Genomic DNA, 27981 nt, shown 5'->3' with positions numbered 1-27981 from the left:
GAGTGTGTAGTGTTTGTGTGAGCGAGAGAACTTGTGTGTGTGTGTAAGAGAGAGAGAGATTGTGTGTGTGTGTGTGTGTGTGTGTGTGTGCATCATCAGTCGCATTCGGACCTCTTGTTCACTCGCATCTCTTGTTTAATGAGCGTTAATGGTCTCATTTAATGAATGACACACACAGTCGCACTCCTCGCTGCGCTCTGAAGAGAGAGAGAGAGCGAGAGAGAGAGAGAGAGAGAGAGACAGAGAGAGAGAGTGCAACCCGTGCTGTTGATTCAGCAGCTCTTCCACTGCGCTGTGCGCGCGCTCGCGTGCGTGAAAGAACATGATCGAGTGCATGTGTACGCGTGAGGCTGGAGGAAGGATGCTTGCTCGTGTGTGAGAGCAAGAGAGAGAGAGAGACAGCAGTATTTTAGAAACGCCAGACTCGTCGCCCGCGCCGCCAGCATGCAGGAGGTGAAGGAGGTGAGTGTCTCCGCGCGTTCCGCGTCAGTCGAGCGTTATGTGGACATCGCGCGATCTGGATCTTTCCATGCACGGACTGCGGACTGTGTTCGTGTGCATTACATGCTTCACACATGCGTCTGAATCACATGTCATCATGATTAACGCGTGCTTTAGTGCGCGTTTGGCAGTGAGCTTTAAACTCTGGTTGCCGTGGGAATGACGCGCTGCGTTGCGTTGCGTTGGATGCGGCGTAACTCGACTGGCATACCAAAACACGCACTGCAGGCGCGCGCATCACATGCAGATCCCGATGAAGTTTGCCGTCGCTCCGTGATTCATGTGTCCCACTTGTGTGTGTTCGGATCCGTGCTGCCCTTGAGCGAGTCACTGACACTGTGTGTGAGGATCCGGCATGTGCACGAGCAGCCGAAGGATGGGTAGATGATGGATGGATGATGGATGATGGATGGATGATGGATGATGGATGGGCCACTTGGCATGACGTATTTTGTAAAACGGGTTAGAAACCATATAATCATCTGGCGTTTATGAGGTGGGAATTTAGGGCTGATAAACACATAATTCATCATCAGTGCATATGTATCTTTCATCATCCTGAAATAACTTGCTCCACCTCTGAGACTTTCCTGTAATCATATTTATTATTTAATAATAATTTGGAATTTTGTTAAAACATATTTCCAATGTCTAGATCTCATTAAAATAACTTAAATATTACACATTTAGTATTTTTACTCACTTCTTACATAAAGTTAAACTATGTTTTTTGGAGTGTATTTTAATCGTTATTATTATCCATGGTTTTACTCAAAATATGAAACAATTAGTATAGAAACAATTTACACAAGACACAAATAATTGCAAAGAATCAAAAAGTAAAATATTGAATTAAATGGGCAATTTTGAAGTAGAAATAGTATTTTCTTGTCAAATGCACTCCAATAATCTTTGTTTTGGTCAATTATTATTATCATTTTCTTAACAATGTGATTTGAATAAGAACCATTGCACATTTGTGATTTTACCACAAACACTAAATTAGATTTATGGTTGCTGTATAAAACCCCTGAGTCAAATACATTTTTCTCCATTTTTAGTCAAGTCAAGCATCACTATTACCATCACTCATTTGAACCTGCATGGCAACACCCTAACAACCCGAACAACTAGCCTACATAGCAACCGTTCGACACATGCAAAACCACTTTTATATTCTTGCTTTATTATCTTAAACAAATGCATAATTCTTTTTTTATGTTTAGAAAGTTATAATATATGTTTATTTATGTTCATTTAATATTCATATCATTGATCTGCCTTACTTCATGTCGACACTATTTTCTTAGAAACAAACTTTGTTGCATTATTTTCCTGTTATCTCTGTAAAGCGCTATAAATAAAGGTCACTTGATGACTTTATGAGCTGCATGATTCATCACTGTACAAAATATTTTCAAGATTTGCTATCACAACATATTTTCTTTTGTCAAATCAACTTTATAATAATTTATTTAGTTGAGATAACTTATTATTTTGAGTTTCTGATGGTTAAATTGATCTACTTCATTGTATTAACTCACTTTTTCCAGTTCAATCAACTTAATTTTAAGGCAACCAGGTTACTTACTTTTTTAAGTTAAACCAACAAAAAATTTTTACAGTGTAGTAATCACAACATTTTTTCTTTTGTCAAATCAACTTAAATAATTTATTTAGTTCAGATAACATATAATTTTGAGTTTCTGATGGTTAAATTAATCTCCTTCATTGTATTAACTCACTTTTTCCAGTTCAATGAACTTAAAATTTTAAGGCAACCAGGTTACTTACTTTTTTAAGTTAAACCATCAATATTTTTTACAGTGTAAAATGTAAAAATGAATTAAAAATAAATTAAAACTAAATCCATAAAGTGATGGAACCCCTAAAAGGTTCTATATATAAAAACCCTTTAATAGAACCTTCTAAGAATGTGTAGTGAAAAAAGGAAATAAACAGAAAATACACAAAAAAAAAGAAAATAAACACAGAAAGTAAGATGTGATGAGTTAATAAACACAAACAGGAAGTCAGCAGAGATCAAACAGGAAGTGCAGAAGACGAGCACATTGAGCTGGTTCCCGCACGGCTTCATCTGTCCTGAAGCGCTCCATCACGCGCTGTCCTTTATAGAGATGATGGAGATATGCAGATGGGATTATTCTGAGAGATTCAGGAAACGCTCATGATCCAGAGACGGCAGCGTAAGAATTACATGATTCGGCTTCAAAGCGGAAATTATCATTATGCAGCGCAAGCCAGATTCCTCTTAGATTGAACATACCTGTTGAGTTACAGTGACCCAAAAACATCTGCCAAGTCACGTTTACACAGTACGGATCGTTTCAAAGCAGCTTCACAGGAATAAACCGAATCATCAATGATGCAAACATCCAAATACTGCAGCTCCAGAAGACAGGAGCCGTTATTCAGATCACTTCAGTTCGTGGGGAATGTCATTGCGCTAGATAACAAACAAAAGAACTAACTCACTTTCCTGGCTTTTCCACAAAAGTTTGAAATAATAAATCAGGATTTAATTTAAAGTTAAAAAAAAAACGTGTTTGCCTTTTGAGTTCATTAAGCTAAAAAAAGTTAATTCAAATAAATGAGTTTAATCAACAGAAACTCAGAATATTATGCTGAACAATCAGTGTTTGGGAAAATTACCTTTAAAAGTAAGTAATGTGTTACAATGTTGCGTTACTGCCTTAAAAAGGCAACTTTGTTACTTAGTTTCTGTTTTTAAAAAGTATGTGTTACGTTACTCCCTAAAAAGTTACTAATTGCGTTACTTAGTTACTGTGTATGGAAAGTAATTATGGGTTACATTACGTTACTCCCCAAAAAGTTACTAATTGTATTACTTTGTTACTTTTTATGGAAAGTAATAATGTGTTATGTTACTTTTGCGTTACTCCCCAAAAAGTTACTAATTGCGTTACTTAGTTACTGTGTATGGAAAGTAATAATGTGTTATGTTACTTTTGCGTTACTCCCTAAAAAGTTACTAATTGCGCTACTTAGTTACTGTTTATGGAAAGTAATAATGTGTTATGTTACTTTTGCGTTACTCCCCAAAAAGTTAATTGTATTACTTTGTTACTTTTTATGGAAAGTAATGTGTTATGTTACTTTTGCATTACTCCCTAAAAAGTTACTAATTGTGTTACTTTATTACTTTTTATGGAGAGTAATGGTTTACCTTACTTTTGCCTAACTCCCTAAAGAGTAACAAATTGTGTTACCTAGTTACTTTTTTATAGAAAGTAATGTTACATGTTGGCGTTAAGAGTGTTACACAAGGCGCGTCTGCATTTACTCCTGATTTCTCTCAACATGAAGACAGTAGAGCTGTCAGTCAATAAATGGGTGAACAAATTTGCATTACTTATTGGAAAAAAAGTACAGATATTTATTTTATTTTAAAAGTACTCTGAAAAAAATTGGATTACGTCACATTACTCACACTACTTGTAATGAATAACAACCAAGACTGTGAACAACATTTGTGAATTTAAGTTTGACAAAAGACAAAATAACAAATGATTAAAATAACTTTTACAGGTTAGTGTTGAGTCTGAGTAATTCTCCCACTCTTGTTAGCAGTTTCAGTGCCAGTTGTTTGTGTAAGTTGTCTCTTAAAAGCGTGTCTTGTGTTTACGAGGCTGTTTAGAGGCTGCGCTCATGGATAATTCTCGGATGCTCTGGGAGGAAGTTCTGCTGGGGTTGCTAAGAGTGTTTGCTCCGTTGCCGGGATGAGAATAATTTAGTGAATTTGCCCAGAGGTGATATTAACGCAGTTTCATCAAAAGTTTTTTTGTGATCTCACGATGCTCTTTAATGTGGAGACGTTCATCAGGACGATTTGATAAACTCTGTCATGAATGTGTGTGCTTGTTCAAACAGACGCTCTACAAACACTCAGATTTCATGCTAATATTGATTCTCCTCCATATTTGTTATATTTGGTCGGAAAGAAGCCGGAGCCAGAGGAACCCCCGGCCGAACCGTGCCCTCTCGACACCATCGAGAAGATAGAGGAGGCTCTTCCAGCGGAGGACACAGCGGACGCCTCGCATCACACAGAAACTCATGTAGGTCAATTCATTATATGTTCATTCATAATTATAATTACTATGTATTCCGTGCACATTGTGTTATTTATTTAATGGATGATGTTTTTATGTTTACGTGACTCTATGTGGCCTCGTTAATTGCCCCTTGGGCACAAATAAAGTGTATTGAATTGAATTGAATTGATTGAGTAGCTGTTTCCTCATAGTTGCCATAGAAAGTCTGCTCAAAAATTATTTGCTGGTTTAACTTAAAGAGAGGCTATTCTGCCCTTTTACACAGTCTAGTTTCAGGCTCTCCTAGAACAGGTTTTCCTGCTTGAATGTTGATTATTCTCCTCATATTCTCCATTGTTGTGGCTCCTCTCTTCCCAGTCTGTCAGTAACGCTCTGTTTACTTTCTTTCTCTATGAAGCCCCTCCTTCTGAAAAGCACACTGTGCTCTGATTGGTTGGCTGGAGCAGTGTGTTGATTGGTCGAGCGCTTTGAGTGTGTTTGGGAAATGCCCCGCCCCTTTCCATAACCGCCAGTTTAGCACACTACTAACTAACTCAACCAGGCCCCGCCCCTTTCTTCTGCATATGAATTATTATAATGAGGAATATTGTGACGTGTTCAAGAAACCTTAAAATTTTGAAACTAAAAAAACAAATTAATGCATTGGAAGAGATTTAGTTAGTTCTATTAACTAAAATGTTTAGTTTAAATGAACTCAAAAGTTTAAGCTACCAGGTAACTTGTCTTAAGTTTAACCAACTAATCTTTTTTTAATGTTACAGTTTAGATATCCTTATGCTGTGCAAACAGTTAATAAAAAAGGATTTAAAAGGATTTGAGTCTTTAAATATTCATAGTTTGGCTAGATTTTGAGATTAAAAAAATCTTTGGGTTCTTCAATCAGTTATTCATAATTCATGTCTAATGATTTATTTTGGATTTTAATTTATAAGAGTAGATTTTATTCATAGCCTTAAAAAACAAACATACCCTGCTGGAAAAGCAAACCAAAACCAACCTAAACTGGTTGGCTGGCCTTAAACAGTTTAAGCTGGATGTTGCTGGTTTAAGATGGGTTAAACTGGTTTAAGCTGGATTTCGCTGGTTTAAGATGGGTAAAACTGGTTTAAGCTGGATTTCACTGGTTTAAGCTAGTTGAAACTGGTTGAAGGTGTTTTAAGATTGTTTAAGCTGTATGTTGCTGGTTTTAGCTGGTTTAAGCTGGATGTTAATGTATGTTGCTGGTTTAAGCTGGATTTCGCTGGTTTAAACTAGTTTTAACTGGTTGAAGATAAGCTGTATGTTGTTGGTTTTAGATGTTTTAAGCTGGATGTCGCTGGGTTAAGCTGGTTTAAGCTGGATGTCATTTTTAAGCTAGTTTAAACTGGCTGAAGATGGTTTAAAATGGTTTAAGCTGTATGTTGCTGGTTTTAGCTGTTTTAAGCTGGATGTTGCTGGATGTCGCTGGGTTAAGCTGGTTTCAGCTGGTTTTAGCTGGATGTCCCTGGTTTAAGCTGGATGTGGTTTTTTAAGCTAGTTTAAACTGGCTGAAGATGGTTTAAAATGGTTTAAGCTCTATGTTGCTGGTTTGAGCTGGTTTAAGCTGGATATTGCTAGATGTTAGAGCCAGACCGATATATCGGCAGACCGATATTATTGGCCGATATTAGGCATTTTCCAAACTATCGGTATCGGCATTTATAATGGCCGATAAATGAATATTTCAAAAATAAAATAAAAACGGACGAAACACGCTTGAACCATGTCATGAGTGTTGGAGTTGTATAGTTTGTCCACCAGAGGGCGCTCTACACCGTTCCTGTTGGCAACACTCGTTGAGTTGGTCACGATACATACATCGCTTGAATAACAATTAAAAGAACATCCCCATCAGTTCTCTGAACTCAAATAAGCAGGACAAAATTTGTGACTTATCATGTCCAGTTTAAAAAAATAAATAAAGTATCAGCCGATATATCGGAATATCGGATTTTAAAACCCAAAAATATTTGTATCGGTATTGGCCTTCAAAATCCTTTATCGGTCGGGCTCTACTAGATGTTGCTGGTTTAAGCTGTATGTCGCTGGTTTAGGCTAGATTTAAGCTGGTTTAATCTGGTTGAAGATGATTTAAGATGGTTTAAGCTGTATGTTGCTGGTCTTAGCTAGTTTAAACTGGATGTTGCTAATTTTAGCTGGTTTAAGCTAGTTTAAGCTGGTTGGCTGGTTTTAGCTGATTCAATATGGATGTTGTTGGTTTAAACTGGTTTAGAATGGATGTCACTAGTTTAAGCTGATTTTAGCTGGTTTAAGCTGGTTTCCCAGGGTGGCCAAGCTGGTGTTTAGCTGGTTTTTATCAGGTTTGTAAGCTGGGTTCAGCCTAACCACCTAGAAAAGTGGCCCCTGTAAAACCAGCCTGCTAAACCAGCCATGACCAGTCTGGAAGCCACCCATCTTAGGCTGGTTTTTGCTGTTTTTTCATCAGGGTAATGAGCCGTTCTGTTTTTAAACGAGCCGTAATGAGCACACGCTGAGGAAAGCGCGCTGTTTCTGTGCTGGTTTTGTAGACTGAGAGTTCAGGCATCGGGACAGAGAAGTCGTCCAGTCCGGACAGCGAAACCAACCCGCTCAGCTCCAGCAGCTCCAACCAACTGGTCCTGCCCAATGTCCTGAAGGTGAATATTACACACATCACTCGTATGAGAGAACTCTAGTGTTCTCCACTCAATTATTGCCGAAAGAAATATCTTAAAGTCCCCCATTGTCACAGTCCTTCGTCTGCACCATCCTGTCTGCGTCTCCAGCACTACACTTCCCATGATCCTCTTGTCTGCACACCTGAACTCACTCCCTCATCAGCCTCCCGTTCAGCGTCCTGTTCATCTGTTTCACCTGTCTTCACCTCATTATGTCTGATTCCTCTGTGTATTTAGTTCCCTCAGTTTCATTCTGTCTTTGTCGGTTGTTGTCTATAGATGCTTGTTGTAAGCCCGTGTGGCGTCCGTGTTCCTGTCTTCCTGCCAGTTTTTGTATATAATAAACCCTGATCTCTACCGATACTCCGGTCTCCTCGTCCTTCAGCCAGAGCCACACCATGACACCCATCTCTTAAAACTCATCTTCGATCCCCAAAATGACATATTTAAGTGTTTTTTCCTTGAAAAAAAATGTTCTTCATGCCTTAAAATATATTGAATGTAACTCGACACCCTCGCCTCATTTAATATGCGTGGTTCTATGAATATGCAAATGAGCCCCGCCTCCACTCACTCCCTCACTGATCCACTGGTTGTCGATCACACGTTGATCTGATTGGTTACAAGGTGGTTTGTGACGTCAGAAACACCAGCGATTTCAAAGCGTGTTTTTGAGACTGTCTTTGGTTCACTGCAGTTTTAAGGAGCAATGCTGTCCACTTATCAACTTACACACGGTGTGTGTTAAAGCGGATTTAAAACACCACACACACACACACACACACACAAACAACATTAAACGCTGGATTTAACCCAGGGGGACTTTAAATAATTGCATCATACTTTGATGTTTAGCTGTTTATTTACATTTTGAAGTATTTATTCCTGTGTGATTCCTCAAATCATGTGTGTATTTTGACTTTTCCCGTCTAGGAAAGTTCATCTGAAGTGTTTGACGAGTTACAGTCGCCGAATACCCAGCCGATTCCCGAATCCTCCGTCGATAAGGAAGGTCCGACGGTCCTACCCCCCAACCCTGAGGCCAGCGTGACCTCTGACCTCGAGAATCCGAAGGACCAATCGGCTCACTACGGCACTCTGAACACTCACTCCCTGACGCTCCTACATGGATTCCCGTTCCATTTTCCCAGCGTTCCCACCAGAAACTACTTACCAGAAAACTGCTACACACTCCCGCTCCCGCTCCACCGGGACAGTCTTACTCGAGGCGGCGCTTCAAAAGCAGAGCATGATGGGATAGATATTCTCTCCGGCGTACCAAACCTCCCGGTCCATCACATGAGGCAGAGTTTGGACCTCTCGGAGGACGGGCATCTCGGGCCGGTTCCACACGCGTTCCTCCAGGATCTGTACCGGACGTGCATCCCTGGTGAAAACACAATACTAGCACACACACACACACACACTCGTTTAGTAAACCTCAAGCCATATAACGGTGCCTCCATTTCCATATGGTTTGAGTGATCTGAATCATACATTTCCATCATGTTCATACAATTTATGAAGTATGGGAAGTTTGGCTGATATTTATATGTATCTGACCTCTAATAAGCACATAAAATGCATTGTTACAATGATCATTTCCAGCACAGTTAAAATATACCTAAATTAGATATTTGGTAATAAAGTGCAAATAAATACACTTTTAAAAAATAAACTGAATTTTCACTTCAAGTATTCTTTGTATTCTTTATTTATTTATGAAGGGACCATGCACAATATTTACATAAAATTACCATTTCATGTATTGTACCGGATTTAGGCTATTTTTCATCCGTAGTCCCCCAGACAAGACAAAGCTAACAAAACATTACACAGACAATACCAATATTCACATACAATAAATGCACACATACTGTCAAGGCCATAAAACAACATAAATAAATAAATCAGTCAACCAATCAATTTAACTACAACAATCTCAATGAGATTTTAGCTTCAGTTTAAAAAGACCCTTTTATGTCCACCTTAAAAGTGTATTTTTAGAAAATATATTTTTGAAAAATATATTCCTATAATTTTCATACAATTTATGAAGTAGACATGCTATTCAGAAGTAGAATGTGAAGTTTGGCAGATTTTAATCTCTCACATAAACACATTAAAAAATAGTATGTGCGTTATAGCTTGTATAGCAAATGGTGAATCTATTATTTTATTATTAATTTTTAATCTATTATTCTAAACATCTGCATCACCGTCACAAAAGTGACAATTGTAAAAAACGGACATATAAAAAAATATCTGTGGGGTGTTTTGAGATAAAACTTCACACACACACACACACTCACTCTGGGACCCAAGTACAATTTGTTATTATTATTTTTGCAGTGTACTAATGAAAAAGGAAATATATTTCAAATATAATAAATTAAACCATTTTCCCACTAGGGATCCCGCAGAAACGGGCCAGCATGGTGAGCCTGGACACGATCCGGAAAGACCCGCGCTGGAGAGACCCGAACCTGAGGGACGGCAGCGCATGCACCATGCTTATGTTATTATATATAAATATATAAATAAATGTATAGTTATCATTATAATTGCTTTAAAATAAACTAATTATTTTAATTAATAATTATTGTTATTATTAATTCAGTTTGATTTTAATTTAATATTATAATTAAAGTAAAATCAATAACAGTTTGAATGATTATTTACTTAAAGTTAATAGTAATAATAATAAGTTTTATTATTACTATTATTTTTGAGTTTAATTTTATTATTATTATTAAAATAAAAAATAAATGCAATTATTCAAAACAGCAACAAAAATCGTAGTAATAAATAATAAGAATTATTGCTATTATTTTATTACTATCATTATAAGCATTTTAATAAAATGATTAAAGTTAAATTAAACAACATAATAATAATTTAATAATGACTCGCTACAAGGCTATAAAAATAATCATAATTATTATTAATATTTTAAACAGTATTACATTTTACATTTACATTACATTACATTTACAAATTAAATAATATTAATAATCATACTTATAATTTTATTAATTCAGTTAAATTTGAATGTGATATTATTTTTTCGTATGTATATGCGTATATCGTATATGTGATATCAATTTTTTTTAATTATTATATCATTAAAGTGCATTCAATTTATTTAATAAAATATATATTTTTATGATTATATTAGTATTATTAGTGTTTAGATTAGTTTTAACTTACTTTAATTATAGTTAAAACTGAACTAATCACAAGTATTATGAGTGTTTAGTGTAGTTTTAATTTAATGCTAATAATGTGTGTGACCGCAGGGAGGTGATCTCCATGCTGAGCCACCCGATGGACCCGGTGAAGTCCAACGCCGCGGCGTATCTCCAGCATCTCTGCTACGAGAACGACACGGTCAAGCAAGACGTCCGGCAGCTCCGAGGAATCCCGGTTCTGGTCGGGCTCCTGGATCATCCCAAACCCGAGGTGCACCGCAAGGCCTGTGGAGCGCTGAGGAACATCTCCTACGGCAGAGACAACTTCAACAAGGTGGCCATCAAGAACTCGGACGGCATTCCTGCGCTGCTGAGACTGCTGAGGAGGTCCAACGACGCCGACGTCCGGGAACTGGTCACAGGTGCGCATCAGCATTCATTAATCAATGAGAACGGGGAAATTTGAGGGAGAGCGGGTTTGCTGCCTAACAACGGACCGAGTGGCCTGCGTGTATCTGTGGCGATAGCCAACAATTCAATGTACGGGTCAAAATTAACGATTTTTCTTTTAAGCCAAAAATCATTAGGATATTAGATCATGTTCCATGAACATATTTAGTAAATTTCTTGCCGTAAATATATATTTAAAAACCGTGAACATAAATGGACATCTTTAAAGGCGATCAATGTCCTATCCTGACAAACCCGACATCAATGGAAAGCTTATTTTTTCAGCTTTCAGATGATTGGGGTCCTGGGTTCAATCATGATGCACGAAAATCCATGATGCATTTTATTCATAAAGGAAGCATTAAATTAATTAAAAGTGACAGAAAATTTAGAATGTTACGAAAGATTATATTTCAAATAAATGCTGTTCTTTTGAACTTATTCAATCAAAGAATCCTGGAAAATAAATGTACAAAAATATTGAGCAGCAAATACTAGTTTTTAAATACAAATGTTAGTTTTTGTCATTTCTTTATGTGCTTTTGTCACAGGAATAAATTACACTTTACTGTATATTCACATAGAAAACGGCTGATTTACACTACAATAATATTTAGTGATTTTTACTGTATTTTTAATTAAATAAATTCAGCTTTAATCACAGGAATAATTTAATTCTACTGTTTATTCACATGGAAAACAGCTGATTTACACTACAATAATATTTAGTGATTTTTACTGTATTTTTAATTAAATAAATTCAGCTTTAATCAAAGGAATCATTTAATTCTACTGTATATTCACATAGAAAATGGCTGATTTACATTACAATAATATTTAGTGATTTTTACTGTATTTTTAATTAAATAAATTCAGCTTTAATCAAAGGAATCATTTAATTCTACTGTATATTCACATAGAAAATGGCTGATTTACATTACAATAATATTTAGTGATTTTTACTGTATTTTTAATTAAATAAATTCAGCTTTAATCAAAGGAATAATTTAATTCTACTGTATATTCACATGGAAAACAGCTGATTTACATTACAATAATATTTAGTGATTTTTACTGTATTTTTAATTAAATAAATTCAGCTTTAATCACAGGAATAATTTAATTCTACTGTATATTCACATAGAAAATGGCTGATTTACATTACAATAATATTTAGTGATTTTTACTGTAGTTTTAATTAAATAAATTCAGCTTTAATCACAGGAATAATTTAATTCTACTGCATATTCACATAGAAAATGGCTGATTTACATTACAATAATATTTAGTGATTTTTACTGTATTTTTAATTAAATAAATTCAGCTTTAATCACAGGAATAATTTAATTCTACTGCATATTCACATAGAAAACAGCTGATTTACATTACAATAATATTTAGTGATTTTTACTGTATTTTTAATTAAATAAATTCAGCTTTAATCAAAGGAATAATTTAATTCTACTGTATATTCACATGGAAAACAGCTGATTTACATTACAATAATATTTAGTGATTTTTACTGTATTTTTAATTAAATAAATTCAGCTTTAATCAAAGGAATAATTTAATTCTACTGTATATTCACATAGAAAATGGCTGATTTACATTACAATAATATTTAGTGATTTTTACTGTATTTTTAATTAAATAAATTCAGCTTTAATCAAAGGAATCATTTAATTCTACTGTATATTCACATAGAAAATGGCTGATTTACATTACAATAATATTTAGTGATTTTTACTGTATTTTTAATTAAATAAATTCAGCTTTAATCAAAGGAATAATTGAATTCTACTGTATATTCACATGGAAAACAGCTGATTTACATTACAATAATATTTAGTGATTTTTACTGTATTTTTAATTAAATAAATTCAGCTTTAATCAAAGGAATCATTTAATTCTACTGTATATTCACAGCTGATTTACATTGGAATAATATTTCACTATTTTTACTGTTTTCAAAGCTACTGTAAAAATAGTTGTGAATGTTTGATCTAAAGCCTCAGCCAGTTGTAGACCCCACTGTTGTGAATCTCAGTCTGGTGCTGTTTCAGGAACGCTGTGGAACCTGTCGTCTCACGAGCCGCTGAAGATGCTGGTGATCGACCACGGCCTGCAGACGCTGACGGACGAGATCATCATCCCTCACTCGGGCCTGAGAGGAGACCCGAACGACCCGGCCCGGCCCGGGGATCCCGAGTGGAACACGGTCTTCAAGAACACGTCTGGATGCCTGAGGTCCGCTCGCTCGTAGCGTTTCTCTCTGAACCCTCACATCTATCAGGGAGTGTGGTCCACCTACTTGCGCCCTAGTAGATACTTTTGAGTGTGTAGCAGAAGAGTAGACATGCTTTGGGACATACAATTGACCTATCGGTAAGCCCCTCCCCTTCGAACGCAGATCAGCCAATGGCAGTGGAGTATCAGTTTCACACAGAAGGGTTTCAGCGCCATAGAGACACATGGGAAGATGCGAGGCTCTCGTCAGTTTGATGGTGTTTATGTCACAAAAATGTTAAACGGTGTGTGTTGGGTTCTTGTGATAGGAGTATTATCTGCACTGTACGACTGAAGCCCGCTTTATTTATGATATCAGGGATGCGAGCGCACATGGTTCCCTAAGGATTCAACAATCCCAATGAAGACCAAAACCTTCATTTTCTGGAAGTTAGTCGCACAAACCTGCATAGCTGAGGCTTATCCCGCCATATTTATTTGAAAATCTTTTATATATCCCTCCATATAAGTCCCACTTGATGCTCCTCGACGAGAGCTGGTCCTTCAACAACATCTCAGGACGGGGTTCACACGCTGACAGCTGTCACTTAGCAACACTTAGTAACTAAGGGGGCGGGGCTTAGCATTCTCTTTCACACTTTCACCGTAAACTGACCTGTCAATCATCTTGTCACAGTTACAATCCTCCTCTTTTCATTTCATTTCCCAAAACGTTGATCTGCAGTCGCGGGTCTATTACAGTATGTGGAGACTCTCCTCATATTAATGCATAATGAGGCATTTAAAAGTTAATGACCTGACGGATCTGTATAACATTTACTCAACATACATCAACATTTTATTATAGGTTTCAGCTGTGTCACAAACATATATCACAGATTCAATTAACCATACAAACAGATGCCATCAATTGAACCAGACCAAAATAAAATAATCCTTTTAAACAAGTGCACATAATTAGGAAGTCAAGGTTTTAGTGGCACACTATGCTGTGGGACACACTGAATCTCACACGCAGGCTGTGTGTGTGTGTGTTTGCAGGAACGTGAGTTCAGACGGAGCCGAAGCGCGACAGAGACTGCGTGTGTGTGAGGGTCTCGTGGACGCGCTTCTGCACGCGCTTTACTCTGCCGTCGCAAAGAGAGACATCAATAACAAAGTAAGAATTTACATAGAAATCCAGGCCACGACACACACACACACACCTGCACACCAACTCATATATATAAATATATATATATATAGTGTATTAAAACATCTTGATTTCTCCCTTAAACAAAAAACAATGTAATAAACGATGCTAAGCTATAAACTCAATTTAATTAATTAATTAAATAAATCATCAAATCATTAATTCAGTTTGATTTTAAATTAATATTATAATTAAAGTAAAATCAATGATATTTATAAAATTAATTACTTTAATTTATTAGTAATTGTAATAATAATAATTGTTATTATTATTACTATTATTATTATTATTTCAGTTTCTGTTTTGATTTAATATTAAAGTAAAATGAAATTAATTTAATGTTAATAATTAATATTAATTTAGTTATTTATTTATTAATATTTTGTTTAATTTTATAGTTGTTATTATTATTACTATTATTAATTCAGTTTAATTTTCATTTAAAATTATTATTATTATTAAATAAAAATTAAATGTAATAATTCAAAACGGCAACAACAATAGTATTATTATTACTATTATTATAAGTATTATTTATACAGTTGAATTTTTAAAAAGTTAAATTAAACATAATAATAATTTAATAATGACACACTACAGCATATCAATCAATAATATAACATAAATAATAATTATTATTATTTTAAATAACTAAATTTAAAATGTAAAGTTTAAATTAAATTATATTAATATTAATAATCATAATCATTATTTTATTAATTCAGTTTCATTTAAATTTGATATTATTAAAGTAAAATGTATTTTATTTAACACAATCATTAGTGTTTAGTTTAATTTAATAATAATTGTTATTATTATTATTATTATTACTTTTTAGTTTAATTAAATTATAATAATTTATATTATTATTATTATTTGTAGTAGTATTTTGTTTATTTTAATTTACTATAATAATAATTAAAATAATAATTATAATTATGATGCATTATTATTTATAATTGAATCCAAGTGAATGCCCTGCTCTATGGTGCAGTGTGTGTGAATGATGTGTGTGTCGTTGGTGTGGGCATGTCCTCTGATCTCGCTGATGTGTGTGTGTGTGTGTGTGTGTCTCCTCTCCTGCAGTCGGTGGAGAACTGTGTGTGTATCTTGCGTAATCTCTCCTATCACGTGCACAAGGAGGTTCCCGGAGCCGAGAAGTTCCACGTCCAAGCGGCCAATCACAGTGCGAGGTCAGGAGGTCATCATAAGAAGAGGGAGGAGCCAGACTGCTTCACTGGACGCACCAGCAAAGGTCATTAAAGCCATTACTCATTAATTACTGGAGGATAATTACTTTCCCTTGAAAAAGAGAGTTACTCTGATGGAATTGCATTAAAAACAAAAAGTAATAAAATCATGTAGACCAGAAATAATCAACCAATAATTAGTCTCAAGGTCATGTTTCTAAAAGAACAGTATTTACTTGAAACATGTTTTATTTAAAAAATATTAATTATTTGAATCTTGATCGATGTATGCATCCTTGATTAATAAAAGTATCAATTTCTTTAAAAAGCAGCAACGAATCTCACTGATGTCCACTTGTGTTGTTTGAACAGCTTGTGTGACGGAATGACTGTTTCCATATTCATTTGTTTAAAATACAAAAAGTTCAATTCAATTCAAATGTATTTGTATAGCGCTTTTCACAATACATATTGTTTCAAAGCAGCTTTACAGAAAGTACAAAAGTTCTAGGTCTTATTCTCTCAGATTGTGATTGTGTGTAAATGTGTGTTTTCTGTTTCACGCTGCAGACGAATGGTTCCATCAGTGTGAGTGTCGAATCCTTCACTGTTGCCGAGAGTCAGTCACACACACACACACACACACACACTCTCTCCATTTACTCTACGAGTGCTCCTACTCACCACCCACTGCTGCCCACACTCACACACACACACACACACACACTTTCTCACTCACTCACACACTCACTTACACAATCTCACTCAAACCCTCTCTCTCACACACACACACACTCACACACACTGGTGTTCAGATGCTGATGTGTGTGCTGTGATTCGCAGGTAAGCGGCACGGAGCCGTAGAGAAGAAGAGCACGGATCTGCCCAGGAGGAGTCTGCCGATGAAAGGTTTGAGTCCGTCTGAAACCAGCACACACACACACACACACACACACCGCAGGCCAAACACAGAGGCATCATGGGAACTGAGACGCCTCCTGCTGGTCAGATCTGCGTATCACGACTACACTGAACTAAACCATTTATATACTAAACAATTGCATTAGCTTGTTTTATTTTCAGTTTTAATTTTGTTATGTGCTTTTGTCATTTTTTATAATCCAATTTAGCTTTTTAAATTTATTTTACTTTATTACTTTTAGTGTCATTCAATTTTAATTCTTCATCTTAAAAATTATTTAATTTCAGTTAGATCCCAAAGCAACTTTCTATTTAACTTTTCTTTATTTTTATATTACTTTTATTTTTATTGAACTTTAGTACTTAAACTTATTTATTTCACCAAACAACATTTTAAATTTTCATTTGAGTTTAAGCATTTATTTGTAGCAAATGCGGAAGCACACACACACACTCACTCACTCACACACTCATACACACACACACACACTCACACACACACACACACTCACTCACACACACACTCACACACACACACACACACACACACACAGAAATGCTGGCATCTATGAATGATTGACAGAAGTAACTGAATTCATAAATGTATTAATGAGACGTTCTGCACGGTTTCACACAGCCAATGTCTTAATTTGCATGTTTATAGCAAATATATTAAAACAAATGAATGATTTAAAAACATACTTGCTTTCATAAACACCAGAAGAGTGTTTTCTCTATGTATTCTGTCTTGTAGAGTAGATTAGGAGAGGAAAACTGCATATTGATCTGAACTGATCATCTGTGGACAGCTTTGATTTCCGCTGACGTGTTTTATATCTTATTGACATAATATGATTCTGTTTTATTAATGCGCTGCTGTGGCATTACATTTACATGGGAGCGGATGAGTGTGTGTTTAAAGACCAGACGACTGTAATTTCATGTAACTGGGTCATCAAGCCTGAGAATGACAATATGAACCAGCGCTTACTCACATGTGATCTGACCTCAGCTCATAATCAGGAGAACATTCCTGTGATGTGGGAAACTCTTCTGCTCATTACAGGAAAGAAAGGAATTGTTTCGATGTGTGTTTGTATAACAGATTACGGATAATGTTCTCTCTCTCTCTCTCTCTCTCTCTCTCTCTCAGCTCAGTTCTTTATGGAACCTTCCGTCAGGCGTTTCATAGATATAGGCAGACACACACACGCACACACTCAGACAATCAAACACACACTCACACGCAAATGCACACTCGCACACACACACACATATAAAGGTTCCAAAAGGTGGTTTTCGTCACGATTCCATAAAATAACCATTTTTATTTTTTAGTTTCTTTATTGGCGTTGATGGTTCATGAAGATCCTTTAACATCCATCGACCCATGGATCCTTTTCGAAAGGTTCTTTATCTTTATAGTTGAAGAAATTCTTTAAAAATTATGGATCTTCTGAAAAAACTGATTACTGAGAGTTTTTTGGGGGGAAATGTGTAAAAAAAAGAGTAGAACCTTTTTGGCATAAAGTGTTCTTTAAAATTGATTCAAGAACCCTAGAGTTTTATATAGAACCATATAGAGTGGTACGAGTCTAGAGAACCAGGTGAAGTCCTTCGTTGTCAATCATTCTATACCTTTAAACTCACTAAAATTACAAAAAATATCTTGAATGTAACTCGACACCCTCGCCTCATTTAGTATGCGCGGTTCTATGAATATGCAGATGAGCCCCGCCTCCACTCACTCACTCAGAGATCCACTGGTTGTCGATCACACGTTGATCTGATTGGTTACAAGGTGGTTTGTGGTGTCAGAAACACCAAAGCGTGTTTTTGAGACTGTCTTTGGTTCACTGCAGTTTTAAGGAGGAAATACTCAGCAATGCTGTCCACTTATCAACTTACACACGGTGTGTGTTAAAGCGGATTAAACACACCACATACACACACAAACAACATTAAAAGCTAGATTTAACACAGGGGGACAAAAATCATGAATGTCTCGGTTCAGGTGTGACCTGTAGGCACTACATCTCTAGTCTAATGCTCATCGTGATTTGAACAAACCTCTCATATTAAGTATTAAACTTCAGCATGAAGAGAAAAACCTCCATGTCCTCAGAAATAATGTAAACCGTACAGGATTTGCTCTTACCATGCATTGGAGATGAGTCCCTGTGCTCATGAATGATTGACGCTACTGGAGCTTCAGATGTGTGTGTGTGTGTGTGTTCCTGCAGGGATGGAGCTCCTGTACCAGCCCGAGGTGGTTCGCCTCTACCTGTCACTCCTCAAACTGAGCCAGAACCAGAACACCCTGGAGGCGGCGGCCGGAGCGCTGCAGAACCTGTGTGCCGGACACTGGGCCGTGAGTGGACCACAACAGCATCTTTAACACGAGTGTGTGTGTGTGTGTGTGTGTGTGTGTCGGACACTGGGCCGTGAGTGGACCACAACAGCATCTTTAACACGAGTGTGTGTGTGTGTGTGTGTGTGTGTGTCGGACACTGGGCCGTGAGTGGACCACAACAACACCTTTAACACGAGTGTGTGTGTGTGTGTGTGTGTGTGTGTGTGTCGGACACTGGGCCGTGAGTGGACCACAACAACACCTTTAACACGAGTGTGTGTGTGTGTGTGCCGGACACTGGGCCGTGAGTGGACCACAACAACACCTTTAACACGAGTGTGTGTGTGTGTGTGTGTGTCGGACACTGGGCCGTGAGTGGACCACAGCGACACCTTTAACACGATTGTTGTAGTTTTGTGGTGTGAGGCTTATTATTTCACTTGTGCTGTGAAAGGGTACATTTGCCCAAAAATATAATTTTTTGTTATAAAAATGAAAACAAGCCCTGCCCAGGTAAAAAAAAGTAACGCAAAACTAACATAACGCAGTTAGTTAGTGCTCATAATGTGTGTGTGTGTGTGTTTTCCAGTGGTCGAGTTACATCCGCGTGACGGTGCGTAAGGAGAAGGGTCTGCCGGTGCTGGTGGAGCTGCTGCACTCCGACGCAGATAAAGTGGTGCGAGCCATCGCCATCGCGCTCAGAAACCTGGCCATCGACCACAAGAACAAAGACCTCATCGGTAAGACCTGTGTGATGATGATGATGGTGGTGGTAATGATGGTGGTGGTGATGATGGTGGTGAGGACGACGGTGATGACAATGGTGATGACAATGATGGTGATGACTGTGGTGATGATGATGGTGAGGACGACAGTGATGACGATGATGATGGTGATGACAATGGTGATGATGATGATAACAATGGTGATGACGATGATGGTGATGACTATGGTGATGATGATGATGGTGATGACGGTGATGATGATGATGGTAATGACAATGATGATGGTGATGACAACGGTGATGACGACGATGATGATGGTGATGATAATAATGGTGATGGTGATGATGATGATGACGGTGATGGTGATGACGATGGTGATGATAATGATGGTGATAACGACGGTAATGATGATGGTGATCACAATGGTGATGATAATGATGGTGATGATGATGGTGATAATGATAGTGATGATAATGACGGTGGTGATGATAATGATGGTGATGATAATGATGGTGTTGACAACGATGATAATGATGGTGATGACAATAATGATGATGGTGATAAAGATGATGATGACGACGGTGATGACGATGATGATGGTAATGATGATGACGATGATGGTGATGATGACAGTGATGACAATGGTGATGACGATGATGTCGTTGATGATGGTGTTAACGACGGTGGTGACGATGATGACGATGATGATGGTAATGATGATGACGATGATGGTGATGATGATGACGATGATGGTGATGATGACGGTGATGACAATGGTGATGACGATGATGTCGTTGATGATGGTGTTAATGACAGTGGTGACGATGATGACGGTGATGATGACGATGATGGTGATGACAACGGTGATGACAATAACGATAATGGTGGTAAAGATGATGGTGATGAGATATGAATATACAGTGACACTATGCTGTACTCATTTACATTTATGGTGATAACGACGGTAATGATGATGGTGATCACAATGGTGATGATAATGATGGTGATTTATGTAAATGAGGAGAGCAACATTCCTTCCAAGCTGGAGGAATAACCTGGCCATTTTCAAGAAATATCTAAAGACACACCTTTTTCTCTAACACCTGACAAATTAATAGTAGCACTTACCTTCTATTCTATTCTATTTGTTTTTCTAATAATTAAATAAACCTTGCTCTGTGTTCTGTGCTAGACTTTACAGCACTTGTATACTGTGGCTTCAGATGTTCTCATTTGTAAGTCGCTTTGTAAATGTGAATGAGGCTGACATCATCATCTGTGTGGCCCAATCAGGGAGCATCGCCATGCGGGATCTGGTCAGTAATCTTCCCTGTGGGCAACAGAGACCCGCTAAAAACCTGGAGGGAGACACGGTGGTGGCCATCCTGAACACAATCCTGGAGATCATCTCGGAGAACCTGGAGAACGCCAGATTCCTCATCCAGGGACAGGGAATACAGAAACTGGTGTCAATCAACAAAACAAGGTGACAAACCGCATCACGTTTGAGAAATGCTGTGCTGTCAAACCAAAAATTAGTCAGACACCAGATTTTAAAAAAAAAATTTACTAGTGAATTTTAAAATAAAATTGTTTTACTTTTCCATCCATCCCTCCCTCCCTTCTTGTCAGCCAATCACTGCGCGAGACCAAAGCGGCGGCACACATCTTGCAGAGCATCTGGGCCTATAAAGATCTCCGACACACACTGTTCAAGGCCGGCTGGAACAAAACACACTTCAAGGTAACAGCAGAGCTGGTAAAGAGAAGCTGACTGCGGCGTTGAAGTCATCACCGAATTTTTAAAATAATTTATTGTACAAAAAATGGGTTACAAACAACGACAAAAACGGTTCCATAATTCCTATTAAACTCAAAAGTTATTAAAAAAAAAAACAAAGTTATATAAATTAATATTATTTCATGTTATTATTGTTAATATTTTTATTATATCAACGTGAATACGAAATGAAATAGCCTATGGCACATCCCATAAATAACTGGCTAACACTTATGATGCCTGTGCATTTACATGATCAAGATAATATAATATTAGAGTTGTTCGCTTGTTACAGAAATACACATTAAATACACAATAAAGAAATGGAAAATAAGAATAAAAGTATAATATAGAGGCTAATAAATACAGATTGATATGAACATTGACCTGGTCGCGATAAGAAGGTAGTGGCATGGTGTAGAAATAAATACATTTGCACGGAACAAAAGTGTGCTGCAGTATATAAGTTAAATATGATAAAGTTATATGTGCATATGTATGCAAGAACATGCAATCTTCATCATAAGTCATAGATTGTGATTAACCACCAAACCACGTGATTGCTGCTTCTTCACCGCTTTAAGAAAGATATCCATACGTCACAGCCCTAGATAACAGTGTTTCATCTCTTGCTGATTTACAGCCGTACTTTCATGTTCATATTCATATTCATGTTGTCCTGATGATGAAAATCGATCTGGTTTCAGCCAGCCGTCTCCGGCCTGCCCAAAAAGCAGAAGAACGCCAAGCAAGGGAGCGATGACATCACACTGCCCTTAATGGAGAAACACCAAGGTAATTGATCCGCATTTACTGAACTATATTCATGAGAATGAGAAAAATGCTTCTTTTCCACAAGCCTTTCTGTCATGTAATGGCATATACGTTTTATTGACAATAAATTCTTCATTTACGAGGATATTTGTACACCACTAAGGACATATTTATAAATAAAAATATTGTTTTTAAATAAAAAATTACATAAAAAGTTTAAAACTGCAGTCTCAAAAACACGCTTTGAAATCGCTGGTGTTTCTGACGTCACAAACGACCTTGTAACCAATCAGATCAACGTGTGATCGTCAACCAGTGGATCTCTGAGTGAGTGAGTGAGTGGAGGCGGGGCTGATTTGCATATTCATAGAACCGCACATACTAAATGAGGCGAGGGTGTCGAGTTACAGTCAAGATATTTTAAGGAATGAAGGCATGAAGACATTTTGTAAAAGGAAAATCATTTTAGTGATCAAAGATGAGTTTTAAGGGATAAAATTATTGACTACTGGGGGGCATTTTTGCCTCATGTCCCGTTAATTTCCGACCTTGGTGTGTGTGTTTTATGCACTTTAATTCATGTGTTCTGCTGTTTCAGATGGATACTGCTCCGTTGATCAGGCCGAGAGAGCCGGAGACGCTCCGTGTCACATGATCGAACGAGAAACTTTTCAGGTCAATGCTCATGTTGTGTCCTGTATGCATTGACGTCACTTTCCTGCGGGAACACACTCCCTCAGCCGGACTGAGCGGTAGAAGAGCTGCGGAGTTTAATAAAACAGTCCCTCCAGAAAAACTTGATTATGCGATCGCTGAATTCAATGCAAAATCAGCCAAAGTCCGCATATTTATGCGGGGGCCGCATTTTTTCAAATACGGCGCACTTTCGCCGCATAAATTGCCGATTTCCGTGCAAAATATGCGGGGTTTGCATAATTTCATAATCCTCGCATTTTCGTTGCAAAAAAAGTCACATGTATCTTATCAGAAGGTTGAAAAATGTTGCGTTTGCTTCACACAAGAGCAGCCATTTCCCCCTGTTTCCATGGGAACGTTATGAAGTGACGCAATTACGCGACGCCAGACAGACTCACGGAGGCGATTGACATCTCACAAATCGAACTCGTATAACTGTCCGTCACACGTTCTACCGTCACATCGTTACTTAATAAACAACATAATATAAAAGAAGTAGCATCAAACAGAAATTACCCGCACACACGGGGCGTTCGAGACGCACATATAACACTGCAGAGAGCTCTTAAAGGGGCCACACCTTATTTACACTCGTTACAGTCTGAAATAAAACAAGATGAGAAATTAAATATTCCCAGCACTTTCTATGATGATGTATGCTTGTTTATCAAAGGAAGTAATAAGAAATGACTCTTACATTAGCCGAGTGAGAACAGGATGTTGGGGAATCACTTTTTTTCTCTTTTTCATCAAACCGCAATTTTTGCAAATTCCTGCAATTTCATCGCATAAAATTGCATAAATTTACGGTATGATGCTGGCAACCACAGCTGCCAGTAGTTTACCGCGTAATCAATCAATTTTTGCCCGCAACAATCACAAAAAAACTCCACGTTTTTCTGGAAGGACTGAATACTATTATGGTAAATGTTATATATAAATCGCAAATTTTTTCACAAATTTTTGGAAATTACCACCACAAAATCAGCCATTTTGATTGCAAAAATCACACAAAAAAATCGTGAAATCCTGGAGGGACTGATAAAAGAAACGCCAGTAAAACAAACGATTATAAGTTTAAACTAAAGGTTGGATTTGATATAGTGTTACTTACAACTTACCAGAGATCCAGTGATCATGGATATTCGACGCCGTAGAACACATTAATAGTCCGTCACGTCTGTTGCGATCCTCAAAGTTGATAATACCTAGAATATTAAAATCGACTGCAGGCGGGAGATCCGTTTCCTATTTAGCATTGCTAAACATTCTGTTCCTAACATTGTCCAGTAAGCAGAAACACTGCTCAAAGCTAGACTAAAACACATCTCTTACACATCTCCCAGCACACACACACACACACACACATCTAACATCCCAACACGTCTAGAACTTCTATAATTCAATGTTAGGCTGTAGAGATTAGGTCAGCCGGAACCAGGAAAACGTCCTATAAGTCTTGATGTACTCGTTACATCATAAGGAGGAAGGAATAAAGTGGAGTGGTGCAACAGAAGCGTCGCACCGACAAGTGGATCCACACCGTCAGTGTTTCACACTCTTCATGCAAATATTATTAAAAAAATGTGTTAAAGATTTTCCCTATTTTAATGGTTTAAACACCGATCTCCCCAGGACGTCATGTATGTGTGTAAGAAGCTGCTGTTGATTGTGTTTCAGGGTGTGTGTGATAAGAGGCCTTTCATCAGGACCAGCAGGCCAGCCGTGGGTTTAGTGGAGCGAACGCCTCAACCACTCGACTCATGGGTCTGATCCGGCTCACGGTAAACCACACCATCACACACATCATCATCATCATATAAAGACCCAAAATATCTAGGGGTGTAACGGTACCCTCAATTTCCCGATTTGATTCATATCACGATACTGAACTGATACCATATTATTGCGATACTCCAAGACATACGATAAAAGGTTAACAACAAATTAACTACTGATTAATATGCTAAATTGGCTGTGGAAATTAATATGCTTGGACTTGGTGCTGGTACAATATTGTAAAATATTCATGATTCTGAAACTCAAATGCGCTCTTTCATTGACTAAATTATATTTAAAATAATGTAGGACACTTTTTACAGACATCTGGCATTATCAGGACCCACAAATATTCCCCCATCACATTATTATACATTACATACAACATATAGTAGTTTAATGTTGTACTGACACTAAAACTCTGCATTTTTTTAAAAAATTTGCATTTTTAGTCAGTATCCGCGATACATACTGTTGCGTTTTTGTATTGCGATATATTGTTCCACCCCTAATTGTTGTTGTTATAATTTAACACATATACTACCATGTCAAGTTTGATGAAAACTCACAACCTGTGTGTTTTCACAGGTTGCAGATCCACGTTCAGACCTGCATTTAGACTGACGTTCAGCACAATTCATCACAGAATCAAACGAGACAAATACGACATGCAACACGACCAAACGCTGAAGATCCGATCCGTCTGAACAGGGAATTTGACTCTTTGCTGCTTTGGCAATCTTCACTGTTAAACTCAAGTATCATGATGTGATGAGTCACTCATAGATCTGATTATACACCATATTATGATCTTGTGTTGTTTCTATTGCTTTTTTGTTGTTGTTGTTGTTGTTGTTGTTGACGAGTCTATAAATTGTATAATAGTGTTCCATATATTTCTGATCATCCACACAGACGATTTCAGTTCTGTAGCCTATCTAAAGTTTTATGCACAAAAAGAAATGATAACATTATATGATTATATTAATATTCTCTACAGACAAAGACGAAATTGAACAGTCTAAATCAGAGAATATGACAGAGATTTTAATGCATTCATACTAAATTTGTTTCATAATTTCATTTAATGGCTTGAAAAATAAAAATCAATGAGTTCTTAATAAATCTGTTAAATCATGCATCTAACAGAAAATAAAATGCAATAAAAATTAAACAAAACTTGCTTTGTTGCAAATTTCTTGGGGCGCAATGAACGAGTCGCTCATCGTCAGTGGAATGTTTTGAGCGATTCAAAAGAAAAGATTCGGTTCAAAAGATTCGCCTTTTTTGAAATCGCATCGGTTACGGAATCACTGAAGCTCCAGATGCTGATCGGCAGAAATAAGTGAAAATCATCGATTAGCCTACTGACTGAGGAGAACAACAGAAACTGCACAGGTGAGCCAGAGGCGATATGCGTTCATATGCAAATATATTTAAATGAACGTTCTTTATATTATTATTTACTTTATTATATTTGAGCAAGCTTGCAATGCCCGTTCAGAACTATTTGCGTATTTTTGCTTGTTATAGCATGCTGTTTTACTACCACTGATCTATATAATGACTTATATCATGACTTGATAATTAACTCAAATTAAACCATACAATTTAAATAAAGTTCTTGAAATAAAATAAATGTTAACTAAAATAAAATAAAATTTGATTGAAAATGCATGTTAGCTTGAGTTAATTTGCCAAGGCATCATTTCAAATCTACTAAAATTTACTAGGCCTACTAAAATAATTAAAAACTAAAACAAGAATACAAATATATAGACAGATAAAAACATACCATAACAAAATTTCTACAACTTACAACATTTGGTAATAAAGTCTCATTTGTTAACATTAGCTAATAACTCCCATGAGCAATACATTTGTTACAGTATTATGTTAGTCAATACAAATCCAGATCTCTGTTCCTCTTTTAAATTAATGGGTAACACTTTATTTCGATGGTCCACTTTAGACATTCTACTAACTACAAGTAACTTTTCAACTACATGTCAAATAACTGTCATTATAGTAGACTTTCAGCTTAATATCTTCTAATACTTTTTTTGTTGGTCCCCCAACAGACATTCAACTGACTATAAGTAACTTGGCGACTACAAGTAAACTTATTCTCCTAAACCCAAAGCTTAACCTAACAAGTCTACTGACAGTCTAGGATAATATACTAATACTCTAATGAGAGTTACTTGACATGTAAGACATACAAAGTTCAAATTACTTAAGTCAGGAGTATGATGAGATGAATCTTTGAAATTATGAAAAAAGTCAAAATTATTATATAAAAAGTTGAATTTAGGACATTAAAAAGTAAATGATGAGAGTCAAGAGATTATGACAGTCAAAATTCTGTTCAATTCAAAATTGAATCAAAAAATGTCTCTGAATCATCGGCTGGCCATTCAATAATTAATCTAGCTACAACACGAGATAAAACCTCCATAAGCTCCTCATCACCGCTGCTATGAGCTGGCGAAGACTCATAATACACTCATCATTTTTTATCTCATAATAAAAAAGGCTCAAATATACACAATACAATCACATCACAATTTAAAATTGTTACATGGAAAAAAGTAGGCATGCCTTACACTATGTACAACAATAAAGGCTCAAGGCCAATATGCTAATGACACTTTTAAGTCTTTTTTAAAATAGAAATAGCAGTGGAAATAAAAGAGTTCCTTTAGTGTTTTTGGCCAAAGCAGCTCTAAAGCGGCGATGGCAGTGACCGGAGCGGCTGTGCAGAGGACAAGAGGAACTGTCAACACAATGTCAAATTATGACTTTAGTTGTAATTATGACATGAAAACTCGAAATTATGACTTAAAATTTATAATTATGACTTACAGTATAAATTCAAAATAATGACATAAAAGGCCAAATCTTTTACTAAAACTTAATAATTATGATGTAATGATTGAAGTCAAAATTGATATGACAACTTGAAAAGGTCTAATTGTTATTTATTATGTTTTTGGATTTCAATTATGACTTAAAACTTGTTTTGTCACATAAAAAGTCCAGATTAACTAAACTAACTAAAAAGTTATAATTAAGACATAAAAAGTTGAAACTAGCCTACTTAAGTCATACGATGAGATAAATATTTGAAATAATGAATAAAATTGAAATTCTGATATAAAACGTTGACTTTAGGACATTAAAAAGTCAATTATGAGATCAAAAGTCTAAATTATGAAAAACATTGAAATGATTATGACAGTCAAAATTATGACTTAAAATGTATACTTAAGACATAAAAATAAAACATTAAGGTCATAAAAGGCCAAAATGATGACTTAAACTTTATAATTGACATAAAAAGTTGCAATTGACTTCGAAGTTGTCAAAATTAAGTTAAAATTATGACATGAAACTTGAAATGAATACTT

At 36.4% G+C, this 27981-nt stretch overlaps 1 protein-coding gene across 3 annotated transcripts; it reads left to right on the top strand.

Moving 5' to 3' along the window:
- The first annotated feature begins 240 nt into the window (after positions 1–240).
- On the top strand, positions 241–25744 carry arvcfa (ARVCF delta catenin family member a). Of its 3 annotated transcripts, none has more exons than XM_089126181.1 (19): positions 241–462; positions 4488–4601; positions 7145–7252; positions 8207–8663; positions 9686–9759; positions 10568–10886; positions 12978–13161; positions 14203–14320; positions 15440–15608; positions 16114–16131; positions 16387–16452; positions 18708–18835; positions 19407–19557; positions 20836–21028; positions 21175–21286; positions 22030–22117; positions 22695–22771; positions 24473–24576; positions 25160–25744. In XM_089126181.1, exons 1-18 carry the CDS (start codon positions 445–447, stop codon positions 24563–24565), a joined length of 2487 nt encoding a protein of 828 aa, XP_088982307.1. In that variant the 5' UTR covers positions 241–444; the 3' UTR covers positions 24566–24576; positions 25160–25744. The 3 variants fall into 3 exon arrangements, with proteins under 3 accessions (XP_088982307.1, XP_088982308.1, XP_088982306.1); XM_089126180.1 differs by having other exon boundaries at positions 242–462; positions 4485–4601; XM_089126182.1 differs by lacking the exon at positions 16114–16131 and having other exon boundaries at positions 4485–4601.
- Positions 25745–27981: the final 2237 nt, after the last annotated feature.

Source organism: Pimephales promelas, chromosome 23 (genome assembly GCF_988280905.1).
Source record: "Pimephales promelas chromosome 23, fPimPro1.hap1.1, whole genome shotgun sequence".
Classification (NCBI taxonomy): Eukaryota; Metazoa; Chordata; class Actinopteri; order Cypriniformes; family Leuciscidae; genus Pimephales; species Pimephales promelas.
This window is presented reverse-complemented; position numbering and strand designations above follow the sequence as displayed.